Source organism: Crinia signifera, chromosome 4, assembly GCF_055691185.1.
Source record: "Crinia signifera chromosome 4, ASM5569118v1, whole genome shotgun sequence".
In the NCBI taxonomy this organism is placed as follows: domain Eukaryota; kingdom Metazoa; phylum Chordata; class Amphibia; order Anura; family Myobatrachidae; genus Crinia; species Crinia signifera.
Genome location: NC_139220.1, coordinates 16296016 through 16318381, shown reverse-complemented (window position 1 = coordinate 16318381; position 22366 = coordinate 16296016). Strand labels below are relative to the sequence as shown.

General features: G+C 45.6%; 1 protein-coding gene across 4 annotated transcripts in view; it reads right to left on the bottom strand.

Moving 5' to 3' along the window:
• The window catches only part of KDM7A (lysine demethylase 7A), a 69055-nt gene that overhangs the window by 26676 nt on the left and 20013 nt on the right, over positions 1-22366 (bottom strand). For all 4 annotated transcript variants that reach the window (XM_083181228.1, XM_083181229.1, XM_083181230.1 and 1 more), the window contains exons 2-10: positions 18096-18181; positions 6083-6200; positions 4438-4598; positions 2609-2750; positions 2102-2288; positions 1811-1973; positions 1439-1526; positions 1080-1186; positions 117-208 (exon numbers count right to left, since the gene is read on the bottom strand). In XM_083181228.1, coding sequence (XP_083037354.1) covers positions 117-208; positions 1080-1186; positions 1439-1526; positions 1811-1973; positions 2102-2288; positions 2609-2750; positions 4438-4598; positions 6083-6200; positions 18096-18181 — 1144 coding nt within the window. The remainder of the gene's footprint in view (positions 1-116; positions 209-1079; positions 1187-1438; positions 1527-1810; positions 1974-2101; positions 2289-2608; positions 2751-4437; positions 4599-6082; positions 6201-18095; positions 18182-22366) is intronic.

Sequence of the window (22366 nt, the reverse complement as noted above, 5' to 3'; positions counted from 1 at the left end):
CAACAATGTTATTTGCTTTCCATGTGTAATCTCTTTCTTAAATACAATTTTAAATTTGTATTTGGTTTATAAACCCCCAGTCGTAAAAAACAACCAAAAACAAAACAAACTCTCACCTCTTTTTTCATCCAGCTCTTCAGAGCGGTAATTAACGCTTTCACGCCGTGCTTTAAATAGTTCGGCGGATGGAAACCATCTTCTCTTAGCTCTGTAGGAAGGAAAGTGAAACCCGATCAGCATTTGGCGCAGCGGCGATGGGGCTTTACAAGTGCACTACAGTTACTACAGACTTTTATTTTTGAAAATCCTGTATCCCGGGTTAGGGAGATTTTTGGTGGAAATGAAGCCCATGCAATGGTTGACATACAGGGGGTTATTCCGGTTGGTTCACTCGGATGCGAATTTGCATCCTTGCCAGTCAACCAAACACCACCTTGCGAATGGTTGGCTGCCACCACCCATTCACGAGCGTGATTCACTCGTTGGGCACAGTAACGTGATGTCAGCTGCCCGCCCCGCGCCTGTCCGTCATGCCCACATTAGCAGGAGAACGCCCAAGAAAAGCTGGGTGTTCCCATATGCTAATGGAGCCCACCCCCCCTCTCCGCTCGCTGTCCTGGGTGTGTGCACCTGCAAACAGTTTGTTCGGTGCAGAAACGCGCAGCCGCACAGCACGACCATTGGTTCCCGCGTGACAGCAAGGCGGACCTGATGAAGCTCCATAGAGTATGTGCGTGCGCGGGTCAGCCTGGGCTTCTGGGCGCACAAACTTCTCCCGGTCTCTTCAAAATTGGACCGCTTACTTGCGAAAAATAAATTAACCCTTTGAGTTCCAATGAGTTGCTGTGAGAGATCCTCAAAATATCTGCTAAAAATGCAAGCGCCGCTCACAGAGAGACTGTTCTTTTTTTGGGTGCAATATTTACATAAAGCTGTGAGCGGCGCCGGCATTTCAAAGGGTTAACCAGAAGCGGTACATTTACACAATAAAAAAAAAAAAACACAATTCGCAATTCACATGCGCAGCTTCCATTGATGACTAGACTCAAGTACGGCGACATCTGCGGCGGAAATTTTACCTTTCAATGTTTCAAGTAGATTTTTGGCCACAAACCAGCAAATAGCCTCAAAGAAAGGGAACTTGAAGAGATCCGGGGTCTTCAGCCTCTTTTCCATCTCATAACACCTGAGAATAAGAGATTTGTCTTGGTCGGGTAACACGCTGAACAATTTATAAATTACAGAGTTAAAAAAAAAAACCTAAATAACAATAATTTAAAAAAAATGAAAAAAAAAAAAAATCGAATTTCATCCTCCCGATAATCTCTAATTCAATGTAAGAATGGGGGAGGTGCTCATTGCACATACGGTGGTGGTGGGGCGGCAGCCTGGATCATGCGGGCAGTATTGCCGAATGGAATTGGTTAGACGCACTTACCTGAGCTGCATGCCAATGTTTAGGTTGTGCAGAAAGTTCCCACCAAAGGCCATGCAATCCTGAGACGTGAGGACGGCGTGAATCCAGCCTAAAAACCACAAAAGGAACAATCACTTGAATGTACAACACAGCGTTTAGGAAACACGTGGCACTGTCCCTGTAGTCCGCCTGCTGTATCGTCTTAATGTTTATGATGTCAGAATAAACCTCAACTGCGTCCATACTGCTAATTTCTATCTGAGGCCTTCAAGACCGGATTGACCCGTGTACGTACATACCGGTGTACTCTATATCTTAAACTTTCATCGTAGCGACTGTACCGCAAGTCAAACCAACGAGACCAGCGGAATGTCTGTCGGAAACCCCATTTACCTGTTGGTACAAATAGCGTGTGCCCCTGTTTCACCACACACTTGTAACAGTTGTCCACCTTGTCCCCAAAGAACTCCTCGCTTTGAGTGACCGAGGAGCTCCACGATTCGTACAGAGCCAGGTTCTCGTCCGTAGGCTTTATCAAGTAGAAGATCTTCTCCCCCTGCGGATTAACACAAGTACTCAGTGAGCGGACCTTCCACACGCCGGTATAAAGTATCGTCACTTCACGCGGGTTCTCAACTGTGCAAGCGTGACGGCGGAGGGCTCAAATGCCATATAAGTACTCACCCACAGGACGTGATACCAGACAGAAGTGCCACCGAAGTCTATGTGGAAGTCGGTGTAGCTGTCTTCCACTCCCATCAGGCAATACTTCTGCACAAAGGGCTTGGTGAAGACCGAATCTTCAGGCCAGTAGTTCTCCACCCAAGACAGTTTTTTACTGATGTCCGGCACTTTAACCAGATCCGCCATCCTGGAATCACAGGAGAAGATAAATCTACCCAACGGCCCTAATAAACTAGGTGTGAAACCCTAAAAGGACAATAGGAAGGGGAGTGGCCTACCAAGGTGCCATCACTGGTGACCAAGATCTATGAGCGCCATCTACTGGTCTGGAGGGCAAGTGACCAAGGAAGCCTTACCCAACCAGGTAAAAAAAATTTTGAAGGGGGCAGAGTAGACCGTTCAAAATGTGCATGGCAACATCCGTTACCCAGAGCAACCAGAATAAACGGTATTACTCCACATGCATTTTAGAATATAGTAACGCTCGTTTTTAGCAGGTTTGCTCACTTGGTGTCGGAGAACTCCAGGCTGATGACATTTAATACTTTGGGTCGTTCGGGGTTCATGAAGTATTTCACAAAGTTCCGCAGCTTCATCTTGCTGTCGGCCTGCCGCGCCACGTCGATGACATCAATGATCTTGTCCCCACCTGGAAGAAAGGGCGACGCAAGTCAACAAAGTATTTTATTACCAGTCTCATCAGAAGCTTTCATTTAAAGAATACCGATTTCACATCGTTCGGGCACAGGGACGTTTGTCTTGAAGGGAAAAAAATCAAAAACTTCAAAAAAAATAAAAACCGCTAAGATACCAGTCAAATAAACTTTCATTTTAGGTTTGCTGGTACTTTAATGGATATATTGGTTTGCCTATATATTGTTAAGCGAGTGCCAGCGATATGGGGTAAATTTACCAAGATGGGAGTTCTATTGAAGACGGGAGGGCTGCCCATGTCAACCAATCAGATTGTGGCCCTTATTCTGTTTCAATCGCAAGGGCAAATTCCTTCTCAAATGGACAAAACCATGTGCACTGCAGGTGGGGCAGATGTTACATGTGCAGAGGGAATTAGATTTGGGTGAGTTATGTTGTTTCTGTGCAGGGAAAACATGGACGGCTTTATTTTTACACTGCGATATAGATCTCACTTTGTAGTAAAACCCCACCCAAATCTAACTCTCTCTGCACAAGTTACATCTGCCCCACCTGCAGTGCACATGGTTTTGTCCATTTGAGAAGGAATTTGCCTTTGCGAACGAACCAGAATAAGGGCCTCTACTTATTTATTAAGCGCCTTCTAGAACATACTAGATAGAATCTGTTTGGTTGCTAGGGGCAACATCCCATCTTCAATAGGACTTTACCCCAGATGAACACTAACCTACAAAGCTACCACCTAAATGAGTATCTCCTGCAATCTGCATGCACAGTCACCTACGGAGCCATCTCCCCCGTTACACTCTGACAACTTACAGAGTTGTCAAGGAAAACAGAAGCAAGTTGAAGCCCGGTAGCTGAACACAAACAGCACTGGATGGAGATGTCACCTACAGAACACAGTGACGAATCAGATCGACCGTCATTAACTCATTCTAATAGGCTCCGATACTCAGATCAAACTCCGTACAGCTGCCGGGTTACCTGATCTGCACACATTTCGCATCGACATGCCCGTCCCCCTCCTCACCCATGGGCATTACGCCATCTGCTGCCCTCGCTGCACCCATGCCAGAAGCCGCACCGACAATTCAAATAATTGCATCGATAAAACACAGATAAACACGTATGAAGTGGAATCGAGTTCCAGGCTTGATAATAAGCGGGGCCAAATTGCAGTGGGAACGCAGCCAAATGCAGATTATAGCGTCTGGACCTCGGTAAAGCACAGAGAGAGCGGGGAAACATATTGCAGATTAATGCCACGGAGGTCCCACGACGGCACTGAGCGAGCGAGCGCGGAGTTCAGATAACGGCGTATAATTCGATCTCAGACACGGCTCACATCTGTCCTGACGACACTCTGCGACTAGACACAATTACCAAGAATATTCCTTTGTGCGGGAATACAGCGTAATATAAATTAAAAATAAATGTAAAATCTCTCTCTTTTGCTGCGACTGAAGGCATGGCTCCGTATTGTAACCCATGTCACACAATGGCAGCATGGTGTATACAATACGCAGAATAACAAATGCCCGTGTGACCAACCGTAAGCACGCTGGCGCTGTAAACAGAAACGGCGATGTAAAGATCATTCGCAGAAAAAAAATAAAAAAAGTTCCCAAGAAAGAGAGCGCGACTACTCCCAGCTTGTTGGCCAAAACAAAAATCCTTACCGACGTAGCGTTCCACATCCATCACCGAGAACTTGGGAGGCGGTAGTCTGAGGCCCAGGTCGTCGAGCTGCGGCACCATAATCGGTTGATTAAATCCATGCTTTTCCAAGTACCTCTGCGTCAGCTGGCTGCCGTTCATCCGCAACAGAATATCGTCAGCGCTGCAAAAGTCACAGCATTAAAATTATATTTTTTAAAAGCTGATACATCGGGAATGTGGCGCAGCTTGCGATCACAATGACCCCGCTCAAAACACAAAAAGGGGGAGATTTAGCAACCTAAATTGGACAAGTAATCTAGTCACCAGTGACGTGCGGTGGTGGCTGTGAATGGAAAGGCACTGTCACAGCCACCTCCCTAGCCCCCCACCCCCTGCACCTGATGGCCGCCGACACCCGCTGTCCCCCACCACCTCCAGCAGCAGCCAGCAACCGTCCCATGCCACCACCTCTGTCCCCACCCGCTGACACTCCCCCCCTGCACCTGACCCCCACTGACACCAGTGCCCGCAGCAGCCGTTCCCTGCCACCACCTCTGTCCCCACCCGCAGACACTCCCCCCCCCCCGCAGGCAGGGGAGAGGGGAGCAGGCATACCGCACACAGGCAGGGAAGCGGGACTCGGGAGCTAGGGCACAGGTCACAGGGGAGCAAAAGCGTCACTATCAGAAGCTTTAATGACTGGGCTGCTGTGATTGGACAGCAGTTGGATCTGCTGTCCAATCACAGCAGCCCCTGTCAATTAGGCACTTCTAGAAGTGCTGCTTTTGGTGTTATTTTTAATGGGCTTATTTAGCCCCACCCCAAGACCCACTCCTCCGCTTCATGCCCTTGCAGTTCTTTGTAGGAGGCACGCTTATCGATGCCTCCCAAAGTAGGTTAAATAATTGAAACTAGTAAAATAATATAAAGAAAATACTTATGATACAGAATATGTGGTCATACAGATAGCGCCGGGCTTGTCGTTGCTGGGGATGGCGGAGGACTCGCCACCCGCCATCCCCCGCCCCTCGCCATCTGTATGTCGGAAGGGGACGCGCGTGCACGAGGTGCACGCGCGTCCCGTTCCGACGGTGCCTTTCCCCGGGTCCCCGCCGGCTTCCCCGGGTCCCCGCCGGTCCACACCGCCCCCCCGCAGCCCCCCGCAGCCCTGCCCGTCTCCCTGAAGCTGGAGACGGGCAGGACTGCACCCGCCGCGCCGCCTCGCCGCCCGGCTATTGAGACGCTCGTGCGTGGGAGACGCACGAGCGTCTCATTCAGCCAGAGCGCCAGATTGCTGGCGGATCGCCAGGGACACGGTCCTGGCGCTCCGCCAGCAATAATAAGGCCAGCTCCATCTGTAGGTATATTCTTTGTATTATTTTAAAACAAAAATGACAGGGGAAGCACTGCCTCCCCTGCCTGCACGTCCCTGCTAGTCACATGCATAGCGGTTACTGGTTATCAACCCGTTAAAATGACAGAATATCATTACCGTTATTTCAGCGCCAGCGGCTACGTGGGGGCGAACATAGCAACACTTGAATCCCTCATAGATGGGAGAAGCAACATTAGCCTTTACGATTTTACAGAACACCCTAAACAAATGGCAGAATCTAATTGGTTGCCGGTACCCCAGCCCTTGTATACTGGCGCCACCGTACGTACCTGGGGAAAGACCGCGCTCGCAGCTGTTGTACGAAGGTCCTCGTTCCAGCTTGGACTGGCTTCGTACCATCTTCTGCCTCCGTGTAATCATGCCGATGCCAGTTCCTTCTCTTCTTCACTAGGGGGAGACAGTGACAACAGATAAGTAGGTGGAAACACGGGTTACAGAAAACAGGAAGGGACCCCCAACGCTTTGACAGTCGGCCAAAAAAAACAAAGGAAACAGATTAAACGAGGAATCTATGCAGAATGGGAATTCTTCAAGGAAATCACTGGTCACCTGGGTGTATTGCTGGACACAATGGGGGTTATTCTGATTCACTCGGAGAGGCACAATCACTCTCTAATTGACAAAACCATGCTGCGCTGCAGGTGAGGCTGATGTAACATGGGTGTTTTATTGTTTATGTGCTGAGTAAATACTGGCTGCTTTATTTTTACACTCAATATAGATATCAGTTTGAACACATCCCACCCAAATCTAACTCTCTCTGCACATGTTAAATCAGCCCCACCTGCAGTGCACATGGTTTTGCCCATTAGAGAGTGATTGTGCCTTTCTGAGTGAATCAGAATAACCCCCAATATCGCAAGCCTTTTCCAGGGTTCAAAGGTCAATGGTCGAGCACCAGGTCTATAATGGTGCAATGCGTCAATCTCACGCATCAATACTACGCGCGCTGCCTCTTTTTAAAGACTAGACTACAACAGAGAATGTTTCTAGAGGGAGCGGCAAAAGGGGTTAAAAGAATACACACAAAAAATTAATATATATATATATCTTCAGATGTTTTTTTTTTTTTTTATAAATGTATGTAATAAACTACCCCCAACTAATAAGTATTAGAATTAAAAAAAAAATCCATATTTAATTAAAGGCTAATTGCAGCCTCCTCTGGGTGACTCAAGCCTGCTGGAAGGGGGGTCTTTTGCTATACATTGATGTCTGTATGTTTGCTATCTGCATCCCCATCTCACAGGGACGGAGCCAAGTGATATTAATCTCCTGCGCCCTGCAGGCGGGCTGACGGGGCCCATTGATTGGTCAGCGGGGCACGGCATTCTCTCTGGCCTGAGCAGAACCCACTAGTCAGCAGTCTCCAGCCACGCTAGGTGCAGGAGACGTGCGACCGCTTACAGCAGGCTACAGATGCCACGCCACATGCACTACGCAAATATCAACAATCACAATGATCTATACAAACGGCCAACAGCAGCTTTTCACAATTTTTTTAGTAGGGAGTGCGGCGCCATGTCTGTATCATATAGAGCGTATGTACAACACTAATTAGGGATCTGTGTGTCAACAAACAAAAAAACTTATGGCGCCATTTTTTTCTTGTGTCGACATTTGCCAATGTTGACCTTTTATCAGTCTATCTACTCAAACTAGAACTTTTGTCAATGTCAACGTAAAGCACATCATATTTAGTGTCGACCCATTTGATTGTTGCCTTTCTCTGGCTCTGGAAGGTGCAATGAGAACGTTTATGATAGAGGTCATGTCAACAACGCAAAAACAGTCACTCATTATGGATTAGACGAAGCCACAGATGCGATTATATAAATGCACGCTCAAGAACATTGGTTCTGTCAAGGAATGTCTGACTTCACCGCGGGATGGTGGTTTGATCACAATAATAAGGTATCGCTGCGGAGACCCCCACACGTCAACCACTTGGCCAATCACCGAACACAGGACACTTGTCAGTGGCAGCTGTGGTCATTAGAGTCCTCAGGACCGGATTCAGGTTGGCTCGCAAGGCAGAGTATATTCGCTGCCTAGCGAGAACCTAAACACCGCCAAACGGCTGGCGCATTTCACTTCTAACCCAACGCATTCTGCCACCATGTTCAGCTCCCTAGCCCGGTGCTTCCTTGGCCTTAACACAAGCGGATCACTCAGACAGTTAAACAGCAGATCAGTCATTTACCAAAATGAAATGAGAGGCGACCCCCTGCACTGGTCACAGGGGTACATTTACTTACGCTACTAAAAATTAGTAGAGTTGATGTTTCCCATAGCAACCAATCAGATTCTGTCTATCATTTTCTAGGATGCAATAAAGAAATGACAGAATCAGGTTACTACGGGCAACATCACTTCTTTCCATTTTCGGAAGCTTCAGTAAATTTACCCACTAGTTTTAGAATTCTATTCCTATAGGGTCAGATGTACTAAGCCTTAGGGCAATAGAGTGGAGAGAGATAAAGTATTAGCCAATCCGCTTCACCAACTGCCATGCCGCAGGCTGCGTTTGAAAAACTCTTAGAGACCTTATGACTGTCGGTACCAAATACTTGTGTCGACCTTAGCCAAGTCAACATAATTAAGGTGTCAACCTAGTGACCATATCCCCTGAGCACAGCTACCCCTTACTAGATTCTTACTGGTTGCCCTTAGCAACATACCATCTTCAATAGAACAACTTAGTAATTACACCCCAATGAGTGCACTGCGGTGTAATTAGATACTTGGTTCAAAAGTTACCAGAAAAAAAGGCACACTAAACTGGTACACTAACAGTGTCATTCAGCACGCACACACGTCCCGGACCGACAGACGTGCCGCTGAGACAAGTGACAATCACACACTTCACTGTGATGAGAACATTATAGCTGTGCAGCCGCCACTGACAGCTGCAGCGAGAGCGGCAGGAATAGAAAACATTTGTCAAAAACTTTAAAAAGTTTAGAGTTCTGGAACGTCGGCATAATGAATACGTCAGCACTAAGTCAAATGTTGACATTCTGATAGACAACAAATCCCACCACATCCTGCGGGACGCGTTTCCCCTTACCCTTAAATATCATAAGACCATTTACACCTTTAAACCCTAGATCAGACTCGGGACATGTGCCGTACGCCACCGGAATCTGTGCACGCCCTCCATTCACCGTCATTAGACTGTTCCACCAGAGCAGAGACGGAACAAGACCATGGCGCTCTACCGAGTAATGGAGGACAATGATGTCTCAGCAGAGAGAGGAAGTAGAATGTCTCATTTCCTCTTCCCGGCATGGTCATCTTTCCATTAGCTTTGCAGAACTCCGCAACCTCCCCTCCGTTCCGCTCTTAGGGTGTGGGATTGAGAGGAGTTCAATTGCATTGTTAAAACGCCAATTGAAAATGTTTTAGGTCCAGTTGGCGCCATAATTCCTCTATGTCCAGGGCGACTAACTGGGTCATGAGGATTTTTGGCAACTTGAAAAATTCCTCTGTCTGCAAATGTCAGAAGTTTAAAAAGGAAGCTTTAGGGGGCCCCTGCCTGTTCGTCTATTCGACAGATGTAGAGTTAAATACAACATCAATTTATACAATAGGAGAATGTGCCATTGCTGATCATTATGGTGGCTACCCTGCTTCTACAGTCCACCATGAACGCAGCTGCGAGGCTAATCTTCCTAGCCAGACGTTCATCATCTGCAAAGCTACTCTGTCAGTCACTTCATTGGTTACCTGTATTCTACAGTGCTCAATACAAAATGATTTTACTTACACACAAAGCCATAAACCAAACTACACCAACATACATATCTTCTCTTATCTCAAAATATCATCCAACACGACCTCTACGCTCCTCCCAAGATCTGCGTCTCTCATCCACACTTATTACTCGCTCCCATTCCCGACTGCAGGACTTTCTTCGGGCTGCACCCACTCTGTGGAATGCCCTCCCAAGCACAATAAGACTCTCCTCCAGTCTCCAAACCTATAAGCGTTCCCTAAAAACTCATCTCCTCAGGCAAGCTTATCAAATTCCAGAACCAGTCACAGAACCTTGCATTCTGGTGGAATCGATGCAATAAAGAATACAGTATCTATCCTTATGTATCAATGCCTATTTCCCTATAGATTGTGAGCTCGCGAGCAGGGCCCTCATACCTTTTGACTGTCTGTAAATACCCTATTTATGGTATCACTGTCTCCTTTGTAAAGCGCAACGGAATATGCTGCGCTATATAAGAAACTGTTAATAAATAAATAAATAAAATAAATAGTAGCATTGTGGCGCGTTTCGCCCACATTCTGGTACAGGTTAAATCGGATAGGTACAACTCAGCATTAAGACCACGCATTTCGCCACAGGCCTATGCGCTAGAAGCTATGCTATATAAATGGCTGGGACGGCAGCTTACAAAACCTGCTGCTTCTAGGCGTTTTTAACCGCGGGAAATTTAAAGTGGCAAAATTATACAAAGCAAAGCATGACGCGTTTTTTTCTTTAAACAGTATTGTCGCTTGAAATTTTCCAATTAAACACGCAGTATGCCAAGTAAACTGTCCCCCAAAACTGAAACGGAGAATATGTTCCTGCTCAATAATCACCTTTTAAATCACAAGCTTGTGTAGCAAACTGTTTTTTTTCCTACCAATCAAAATCTTAAAACCAATTTTCATCCATATACGTACAACAGCTGAAGACAATGGCACCCAAAACAGAATAATAACCAACATAATGACAGCAAAGGCTAATACAAACAAATAAATAATAAATACATATTCTATTCTTTTTGTATTTGAGAATACGTCTACAATGAGACATTTTACCAGCTGACCAAGTGGTTGCATGACATACAACAGAAAACCCATCTGCGGCCACCGATGTGCAGTGAGTGGATGGCCAAGTGTAGGGCCGAGCCAGTGTCCATGAAACATCAAATTCTGCTTCTCGAAGACATTTCTGAATACTGGTTCAGCTCTCTCAATGGCCGCCACAGTTTAAAAGGAAGGGGGTGCAGATGGGAGTGCAAAATTTTTTAACAAAATTAAAGACCCAGGAACCTGTCCACATGCATTAATTTTACTTGTTCAGACCGCTGTACATGACCTAATAGAACCTAAGGGGGCAATTCAATTAGCAGCAATGGCAGCGAAGTGCTGGAGAAACGGTCAGAACGCCGACACCTCGCTACCGCCAACATCGAATGTTTTCCCTTGCACCACACAGAGTTGCCCGGGAAAATATGCGACGATGGGTTATTGCAATTCTCGGGATGTGCAAAGCCGCGCATCGCAGAGACCTGAATCACCCCCTTAGAATAACAGCTATAATCTCTAGGTGGGTCATCTTTGACAAGTGAAGATAAACCAGCATGGAGGAGTCATGGCCACCAGCACAGCCCCACAGTTGAGTAAAGACCCTCCGGTAGGTACTGGTCGGTGTTGGTGGAAGCTTGCAGTTAATCCACCCGGACTTCCAGTAGGGGGCACTGCAGATTTAATAGTGCACTAAGAACCTAGGAGAAAGAATAGAGAACAAATTATTCATTTAATTCTCACACCAGTCCAAGACCATGGAATGCCCCATCAGCACCCACCCTTTTATCTTTACATTACTGTACTTTGCCCACCATGATCCCACTGCCACATGCCCCTCCTTTACCTGATCACGGCCATTATTCCCGGTGGCCAAAATGGGAGGGGCCTACTGAGAATGTTGTAACCGCCACAAAGGTGTGGTTTCAGTTGTGGGTGTGGCCTAGACAGCCGTACTTTACCAATGAGAGTGTTTGCGGACGCATTGCCCACGACTGCGGCAACCTTACCACCACAGAGGCCACATGCCAATTGTGGATATTCTGCTAAATCCGTATTTGATTCATATTGCACGTAATGAAATATTTTGTATTAATATTAATGTCTACCTGCGTGTTGTGTGCCGCTGAAGATGGGTTCTGGCTGACACAGGGGTAACACTCCGCTCTCATACACATGCCCAGAATGTAAGGAGTACATTATTTAGACTTTTTAAGCTTTCTCCATGTAATTCATAAATAGTTTATAATTTTTCCACCATTATATGGTGATCTTCCACAAAACGTCAGAGGGGAGCGTTTTGCCCTGTCTGCACCGGGATGCGAGGACAATTATCACCCGAAACACTGTTCCATCTCAGGAGCTTTGAGACATGTCTTATACCAGGCATTGGCAACCTGTGGTCCTCCAGATGTTGGGAAACTACACATCCCAGCATGCTTTGCCTCAGTTCTAGCATTAAGTTAATAGCAAAACTGTGGCAATGCATGCTGGGACATGTAGTTTCACAAACAGCTGGCGAGCCAGGGGTAGGCCAGGCCTGTCCTACACAAATCTGGTTGATGTCCCTCAAAACATCAATTTGAGGTATCTTTATAAAAAAAATGTTATAAAGATACCTCAATTTGATGTTTTGAGGTAAAGTTCTTAACATCTTAAGAGCTGGCAAAGTGGTTGAGGCATTACTTTACCTCACTCGTTTATCAACAGGTTTTCAAGATGTTAGTTGAGAAAACAAAATGGCCGACTCTACTGACCAATTTAGATTTCATTTTGCCGAAAGCAAACTATGTAGGAAGGGCACTAAAGCATTCCCAAATAGCCAACCTGCCTCAGTCTACTCTAACTTATTGGGCCAGGTAAGGCGATTTTATCTTTCTCCCGCTGCTACACTTTCCCAGCATGCTTTGCCAGGGAAAGCAGAGTTAAGTCCGGCTTTAACCGTATCCTTGCAGATATTACCCAGAACTGTTCAGACTAATAAATCATACTGTACACAGCGAATTAGGGAATTCATTTTGAGAGGGGTGGTCATAACATTTCAACAGCCAAATAAGTAGCCGGTATAAAACTACACTTTGTCCGTGTAAAGCGGCTACTGTGGGGGGGGGGGGGGGGGGGGGGGGGGGAGACCACAGTGAACAGCAGCAGTTTCAGTGACCTCAGCCAACAAGTAATTTTACAATTTAAAATAATAATAATAAAAAACAAAGTGGGGAAAAAACCCCTATGACGGCCTCTTTCTGCTGGTAGTCAGTTTCTTGGCACCCGGCCCGCTGCAAGCATTTAAACACACTGGCGCCGAGGAGTTAAACGAGGGTAATTTAATCCCGTGTCACTCTGCACCGCAGCTCCCAGAACAAGAGATTTTGGAGTTAAAACAGTTCACTCGATAAAGCAAACTCAGGTCAACGTATACCGTGGGGTTAAGTGCCTGGGGCAAGAATTCTCCAAAAGTCAAACACAGGGGGAAGAATTTTTTTTAGAACATCATTATCACACCTAAGTATTTTGTGTCTGCTGAAGCCTCCAACGCTAACTCGGTGCGAAGCCTTCAGATGCTTACATCAAAAAAAAAAAAAAAAAAATAACATAATGCAGACGTTAAAGAACCATTAATAAGTAGAAGGCAGACAGCCGGGAGGTCAGAGGTCATGGCGTCTCTCAGCGGTGACAATCCAAGGACAATGAACAAGGTGAAACGGCCAACATGGCGCATCATCAGTGCGGGTGAAAGTCGCGTCATGCAGACAAGACATGAGGTAAATATTGTCAACTTCACCCTTCTGCTTAGGACCATGGAACAGTTTTGCTTGCTACGGCACACAAAAAGAATATATATATATTTAAACCAAGACCAGAACAGCGGATAATCCAAGCTGACATGTTAAATAGGTCTCTATTGATTTAGGGAAACAGCTGTCCAGTCAGCTCACCCCCATTCCAGCTGTTAATCTGCGTCTATCACAGCCCCTTCACACACCTGTTTTACAGCGCCGCATGACTGGAAAGTCAATTTACCGACGGTTTCCAGTCAACCCCTTGTCTAACAGGAGGCAAATATTTATGAGATCTCCTGTATCATTTGCCCTTTGGTAAATATTCATACGCCTTCACGGATAGGTTATGTATACCACTTACACCGCTATTTGCTGGGTTAATTGGGCCAGCTTCAAAAAGTGATACAGCGGAGAGAGATAAATTTCCAGCCCAATAGCTTTTTAACTGTCATTTTTCAGAACCAGATGCACTAAGCTTCAAAAGTGATAAAATGGAGAGTGACAAACAGCCGGCCAATCAGCTCCTACCTGCCGTGTCACAGATTGTTTGAAAAAGGTCAGGCAGGAGCTGATTGGTTGGTTATCACTCTCCCTTTTATCACTTTTGACGCTCAGTGCACTGGCCCCCAGTCTGCAACATGGCAGTTAGGAGCTGATTGGCTGGTACTTTATCACGCCCCACTTTTTTGAAGCTTGGTACATCTGGCCCATAACAAAACGGAAGCGCGGAAATAATCTAGAGCCCTGGTAATGGTACTTTCAATTCAGGCAGCCATTTAATTTTCTATAGGAATTGTGACAATAAGGAAGACATTCTACAGAGCCAAATAAACCGATATAGAGTGTTAGTTACCGGCTTGTCACAATGATGGATCATAATCGTAATGTCAGCACTAGCAGTCGTCCGCGGCCAAACGGAGCAATGCTTAAATTGCTTCACCATCTTGTGGCCACTGGCGCACACAACGCTTGAATTCCCTCCATAGAGGTAAGGTGCAGTGTTAGTCTTATTATATAGGATGGTTAAACCGCCATATAAGCAGCTAACTGTACATGTATGTTTGTTTTTGTTTGGGAAAGGGGTCAAAGCCAGTATGCTGCCCAAGGACCCTAAGCCTCTGCACGGAACAGCGGGAGAGCAATTTTTTTACCTTTACGCTAGTGTACCGCTGAGCTTGTCGTGCTTCGGCACGGTGCCTCGATGCGCTTGACACTGCCAATCCCGGGGCATTTTCTCAATCCCAGGAATCTGGATTGAAAAATGCTCAATCCTGGGACATCCCTAATAGAAAACCGCCCCCTGTCCCCACATTGAATTACATGGGGGAGCGGTGGAGCCGGGCAGGAGGCAGCACAGTGGAGGAATGCGGTGGGTGTGATGCTTGTGTGCGGCTGTGAGAGGTCAGGTGGAGAAGGGTTCCGGCGGTGGAGGTGCAGCGTGTCCTATGACGTAAGTCCCGCTGCGCAGGTCGCACGCCGGGTCAGGAACAGCTGGGCATTATACTGCTATCTATTTCATGTGTTACCCTAAACCAATGCAGGTCTACCTAATACGGGTCACCCTAATGACCTATACCTTCCGCACAGACCTCATTGAGGGCGAGATGTACTAAGCCTTGAAAGGTGACCAAATGGAGAGTGATAAACCACCAACCAATCAGCTCCTGGCTGTCATTCTTTTAGACCCTGCCTGACAGGTAGGAGCTGATTGGCTGGTGGTTTATCACTCTCCATTTTATCACTTTTAAAGCTTAGAACATCTGGCCCTGAAGAAGAAACATCTCTTCCTTTAAAATATCCTTCGAGGAATTGTTTTCTATATTTTTATATTAGTGGGATTTTTTTTAATTTATTTTTTTCTAAAAAAAAGGACAAAATGTGTCCGCGGTTTCCTGCACAGGAAATGGATGATAAATTTAGCTGAAAAAAATGGCAACTTTAGTTCTCAGGAGTAATAGATCATTTCCTGTGCAGCAAAAATAGGGATCCGTGACAAAACAGGGACATTGTAAGCCACTCAATGAAGAAAAAATTATACATAAAACACACACACACTTTTTTTCATATTTTTACTTATTTTTTGCTGTACCACCAGGAGCCCCATGTTATGCAGAACTATACCCCACCTCTTCATTTTGGGCTTGATATAAGGCTTGCAGGGGAGACACTGCAGGCGGAGAATGTTTCCTGTGTCAGTCAGAGCCCATCTTTTGTTTTGTTGTTGTTATTGAGCTATGTGGCAGCTATACAGAAGGTTAATGGTTTTCCAGGTTGTGGGCTACTTCAAAAAATCATCTACCAAACTTAATGGAATGGAGGCAGCCATTTTGTCATGGACAAATGTACATGAGAAAACACACTGCCACTGGTTACTATGACAGCATGAAGGCACAGAAAACTCTGACATCACTGCCTCCTGTAGTGACAGTGATGTCACTGGTTCCTGTGAGGACATGAATCAGCGAGGTGGTGTTACGGAGGCTCTGTTATAGCATAGAGTAACTGACTGTTGTCACTGGTCCCTGGGATGGCATTAAGTACCTCCATGATGTTATTGGTTGCTATCACGTATCGCTATGTGATGTCACTAGTTCCTGTAATCACATGGTCTAAAGTCAGTCTGCTGTCCCAGATTCCTGTAATGGCATGAACCAACTCAATAATGCTGCTGGTTTCCCTTCACAACAGACCTTAGAGGTGAAATTTACTAAAACTTCTAAAAATGAAAAGAAGAGATGTTGCCAATAGCAACCACTCTGATTGGTTGCTATGGGCAACATCCCCGCTTTAAAATTTGTAGCCGTTTTAGTCAATTTACCACCAAGTCTGATATCATTGGTCCCCCGGAAAACGAAAAAAGGCTGCAATCTCCTTCAAGATGAAAAAAAACCAAAATGGCCGCACTTGTGATATCATTAGTTCAACGCGAATTGAACTTATGAACTTATGCTGCTAACAAAATGGCTACCTCCATTGTGTGTGTGTGTGTGTGTGTGTGTGTGTGTGTGTGTGTGTGTGTAAACGACACGCATGGATAGATCAACAAAGATTTTGATTGTGCTTTTAAAAGGTTTAATGCCTCAGTGGTCAAGACAAACTATGGCCGCCTACGTACAAAAACGTGCGACTGAGAGAAATCTGCGTGACATGCCTCCTCATTACAGTGAAATGAAAACGCAGTCGAAATGTTCCTCGCGGATCGAATGACTAAAATGATAAAACAGACACAGGGCACATTACAGCCATGTCACAGGATCAATGAGCCAGTTATCTCTCCCATTACAGTGAATCCCGGTTTCAGAGCGAAGTGCTTAACCTCCCACAATAATCAATTTAACTTAAAAGAAGGGACAGCAGACTGTCTGGCTCTCCTGCGGATATACACATTAGGTGACTGATGCCATTAAGATCTTCTATTACGGTGAGATTCAAATGAACCACTTTTTTTTTTTCCCCTCGCATTAACAAAAAAAAAAAAAAAATCCCTGTGACTTGTGTTTCCCCGGGGATGTTTTATCAGCACGCACCAGTTTGGAAATCCATTTAGCACGGACGATGGCTTATAGAAGAAAAAGTCCCACTGAGCATGCGGGTATTTGAATACCAGAGTGGTTTGTAATCAGGGAGCTCGCATTGTCCTTGCATGTCTTCAGCCACAGGGCAAACGCATGATAAACTCTCGCTTCAGGTCAAAATAATTACTGTCATCACGAAGAGCAAAACACATCATCGTAAAGAAAGAGGCCGTACAGTGTAACCACTAAATCACAGTAATAACATATACTGTAAACGTAAACGGACTATTTTACAGGGAGCGTTAAAACAATTGTTGCTTTGCCGCGGCAGAGATTTGTAGCAAGAGTAAAGAGACAGTTACGCGGCGTATAATTATTAGACAGGCGCCACATCTGTATGCGGTCTCTCGTTGTAATAAAGACGATGCATTATCATTTTTGGGCTGCCCGCCCCCGAGCTGGGGGTGAATAATAATACGGACTATTGTTCATCCAGAAATAAAGGAAAAAAAAAAAAATCACACAGGGTTTAAAGTCACAGCAATCTACAGGCGCACGCCTGGCTGAGCGAGTCTGTCGGATTGAGTCACCGTCGGAGCAAATCGGCTTATGCTGAGGAGAGTGTCCGCCTGTTCCAATAAACGACTAAACGAAGCTCAGAGGTGCGTGGGCTCCACAGAATGCAGTTAAAATATTACTCCGCCCAGTGTAATAAAAAAAAAAAAATAGTTCAAATTAAATTATTTCCTCAGACTCCAGGAAAAAATAAATTGTTAACGGCAAAACTTAAATTTGCAAAAAAAAAAAAAAGATTACAATTTCTCGGATTTGACACAATGGCAGTAAAGAATATGACAAGGTGCTTTACAGACTGAAGTCACATGGTACCCTCAAACTATTGATAGAGGAGGCGGCCATTTTAAAGGATTTGGTGGCATCAGCAAAGTGGCACTTTGCAAGTCATCCTTCTCAGTAAATCTATAGATAAAGTATAGATGTAGTCCAATAAAATGGCCGACTCCACCATGTGTAGATAACGGGCACAAATCAAGTTTTGTGATTTACTACGCCATTAAAAACATCATTAAGTGGTCAGGTTTGATGACCGCTACGGCAGAATAAGCTCTATTTAAAATACTTGCGAGACATACATGTGCGTCATTAAAGAGTATACTTACACTGGGAGGATCCGTGAAGTACTTCGCAGTTTGGACAGTGGTAGAGGTCAATATCAGCCGCCTGATGCTCCTCAACTTTTACACAGCTGTGGAGAGAGGAAAAAGATTATAGGATTACACAGATGAACCAGATCATTGCGGAACCTTCAATTAAATAAATGAAATCCCACCACCGACTGGACTTCTGGAATTACCAGTAAACACAAGAAAAATAAGCCATGCCATACGCAATGAGGCAGCGGCCATTTTGTGGGCAGGGAACATAGACAGGAAGATGCCACCTACATACACTTGGAACAAGGTACTCAAAAAACATTCCTCAACAGCAGGGCTGGGCAACACCGGCCCGCCAGATGTTAATGAACTACACATCCCAGGATGCTTTGTATTAGTTTTGCTATGTGGCCATGCTGAAACTGATGCAAGGCATGCTGGGATGTGTAGTTCATCAACATCTGGAGGGCCGGCGTTGCCCAGCCCTGCTCAACAGGTACCTCTGAATGTTGGCTGGTTCCTTCATAAGCGAAGGAGAGGTCCAGACCGCAAAATGGCTTAATTCACTTGGTGTTGGAGCCACTTTTTAATAGATTACTGTGGTCGATGCTTGGTTTTGGCAAGGTGTCCAATTTAGGGATTGCACCCATAAAAAGAAAGGGTGGTAAGACTAATGCCAACAACAAGAGGGCAAAACACTTGCCCAAGATATATTGCTTACAAGCACTGATTAGAGTGAACAGTCCTTACATTTGTTTATAGTGGATGGGGCAGAGCTGCATCAGGCAGCCAGTGAGAGCTGCATCAGGCAGCCAGTGAGAGCTGCATCAGGCAGCCAGTGAGAGCTGCATCAGGCAGCCAGTGAGAGCTGCATCAGGCAGCCAGTGAGAGCTGCATCAGGCAGCCAGTGAGAGCTGCAAGTGGAAAGGGATTGAACAGGGTCTCCCCTCCAGCTCTCACTATACCTGTGCTCGACTGACACAGTAGAAGAATAAATAATAGATTTCCATCAATCTCAACACTTACTTTTTATTGGAAGTCTTACCCCAACAACACCTGTCCCCTCCCCAAAGCTAACCCCCAAAAAATAAGTAGAATCTGGTAACAGCACTTTAGTACATATACCACACAGAATCCAGATCAGCGCTCAGCCAGCACCTAGGGCCTTATTCGAGTTCACTCTTTCAGACAAAATCCTTCTTAGATGGACAAAACCATGTGCACTGCAGGGGGGCAGATGTAACTTGTGCAGATCTAATTAGATTTGGGTGGGGTTTTACTTCAAAGTGAGATCTATATTGCAGTGTTAAAATAAAGCAGCCAGTATTTACCCTGCAAAGAATCACCAAAAAAATCACCAAATCTATTTCTATCTGCACCTGTTACATCTGCCCCCCTGCAGTGCACATGGTTTTGTCCATCTAGGAAGGATTTTGTCAGAAAGAGTGAACTCGAATAAGGCCCCTAGTCTGACCCTGCTTACAATGCAAGTTAAGAATCAGGCTACAGTAATGGCCACTGTCCCTCAATCTTCAATGGTACCTTCAAGGAATATCCCATTGATATTTTTATTTTTCCATGTGAGTACCCAAAGAACGTCTTGGCCCACTCTTGCCCCCAGTCCATCCCAGGACTTGCCCAACAAAGTTTTGGTTTCAGTTCGCTCAATCATCCAGCAGTTTTGTAATTCAAAATGGCCACTTAACTTCCAGTCTTTAGGCTTCATCCTTTCTCTACTTTAACCTCAAAAATACAAATCTAATTGGTTACATCTTCAGAGTCAACATGGCAAGTCTGGAAACCTCATTACTCCCTTGCCCACGCTGGCCAAGATCAAGTCCGCTCCAATTTACGACAGGGTCCTAATGCAAGCCCCAGGTCCACGAACTGGGCCAACTTGCAAAATATCCCAACAGAGTTTTAGATGTTTCAGCCTCTATCTTATATTGAGCCTTCATGTAGGTAGGTAATGCTCTGTATACCAATCCCATTCCATAAATAAAGTGTGTGGCCTTCTACATAAAAACAAATAAACCCCCTATGTACTAAGTCTTGGAGAAAGACAAAGTGCCAGCCAATAACTTGCAAACGGTCACAGGTTGCGGTTGAAAGACTACAGTTAGGAGCTGATCGACTGCTACTTTAGTCCACTTAATCCCTCTCCAAGGCTTAGTACACAGACTCCCGAGAGAGAGAGAGAGATAAAGTCAGCTCCTAATAATTAGTAAACTGACCATTAGGAGCGGAATGGTTGCCACATTAACTTTCTCCAAGTTTTGATACATACACCCATCTGTCCTCTAGAATGCAACAACTGGCACAAAGCAAGCAAGAGTGACAGTCAAAGTTGGGTGTGGTATAGGGTTCCGACAGTCGGGATCCTGACATCGGGATCCCGACTGCCCGGACTCAGACAGCATGGTGAGCGCAACAAAGCCCCTTGCGGGCTCGCGGCGCTCGCCACGCTGCGGGCACGGTGGCTCGCCACCTATTCTATTATTCCTCTATGGGGGTCGTGGACCCCCATGAGGGAAAATAGCGGGTGGCCATCGGGCACCTGTCTGTCGGCGTTTTGACAGTCGGTATCCCGACGTCGGGTAAATGTAAGTAAGTAAGTAAGTAAAATTTATATAGCGCACTTTCTCCAGCAGGACTCAAGGCGCTTACAGACATTAAAAAAAACAATGCACATAATACAGAGGATGTTGGAGGTACAGTAACAGACATGTCACAGACAAAAGCCCCTGAGCACACAGTAAGCATAATGCAGGAGTGGTGCAGCATTTTGGATAATAACTTCCATGGGTTGTCTACTCCACCCTGACAAGGTACCAAGTGCGGCAGCCATTTTAGGCGCTCTGCGTAGGATTACCCAGGGTGAAATAGATTACCCCTAAAAGAAACTACCCAAAATGGATGATTTCAATGTATACTCAGGTCCATGTATTTTTCATCCCATTCACAAGTGCACCAGATGAGGCAGCCATGGAGGGCGCACTACGAAGGTTACACTGTAAGGGGCGAGCCATACAAGGACCCAATGCATATATTGGAAAGCAAATACTTCTGTAGTAGTATGATAAACCCTGCACAGAAACATCCACGTGATCCACATCCTGTCCGCGGAGATACCATCTGAGGCAACCAGCTTGGTGCACTGCATAGGTCAGCGATGGCAGGGTGTGCAATCTGCGGAGGTACACAATACAGGAAAAAGCACATGGTGGGGTTGATGTGTGCTGCAGGAGAGGAGGGGGGGGGAGAGAAAAGACATGAACACACATTTGCAGGGGACTGACACTTTTACAAGGGATTGATGGGTGAAGTGTTGGTGCATAGGCTGACCCTGCTGCTTCCCCTCACAGCTCCATGCTCTCGGGACCGCGTCCGGCACCCGTCAAAGTTATACTTAAGCACCTGCCAGGTATATTTACAGGTCACCACCATTGCACAAAAATCTTTGGCAACAGTCAAAGCTCCACATTTAAAGAGCACAAACGTACAAAAAAAAAATACTTTAAGTACAATGCTAACACATACACACACACACACACACACACACGTATATTCTTTCCTGCAACTTGGCTACACAAACAGCACACAGACAACATAACAATACAATCCCAGGATATTTATACCCCGGCGAGAACAAACGGGGCTGAAGACGCAGCCAAAAGGGAACTGATGCCTGAGTGAGTGCTCACTGTACAAGGACTGTAATGGAAGGACTGGGAGAGAACCATTGCTTTGATCTTAATTACAGGAAACAGGCTTCACAATGTAATTAGGGCAATTCCCATTTATAAAAGGGGGAAAAAAAAAACAAAAAAACAACACAGACAGAATATTGTAGGACCAAGGGTTCCCGAGCCGGAACATTGCAGACGATGCGAAGTCACTATGGTTAACTGTTTAATAGTAGGGACAGAATTGCCCTCCAGTTACACTGAAATTACTCGTGGAAACTTCGTAAGTGACTGGGGAGGAGATGTATCAAATCTTGGTGAGATCAACTGATTGGCTTGCACTTGTTCCCCAATGATTCAAAAGAGGGTCTATTCACGATGCAGTGAAAAAAATTGGGGAAGTGGGCCAGTGATGAAGTTGCCCGTGGCAACCAATCAGCTTTGAAGTAACATTTATCAAATGCGTGCTATAAAAAAAATATATATATACCTAGCGGCTTATTGGCTGGCAAGGGCAACTTCTCCACCTCTTTGTGAATAGGCCCCTAAATAATTTGCAGTTCTACGTAATTAAACTTAAGTGGGAGCTTT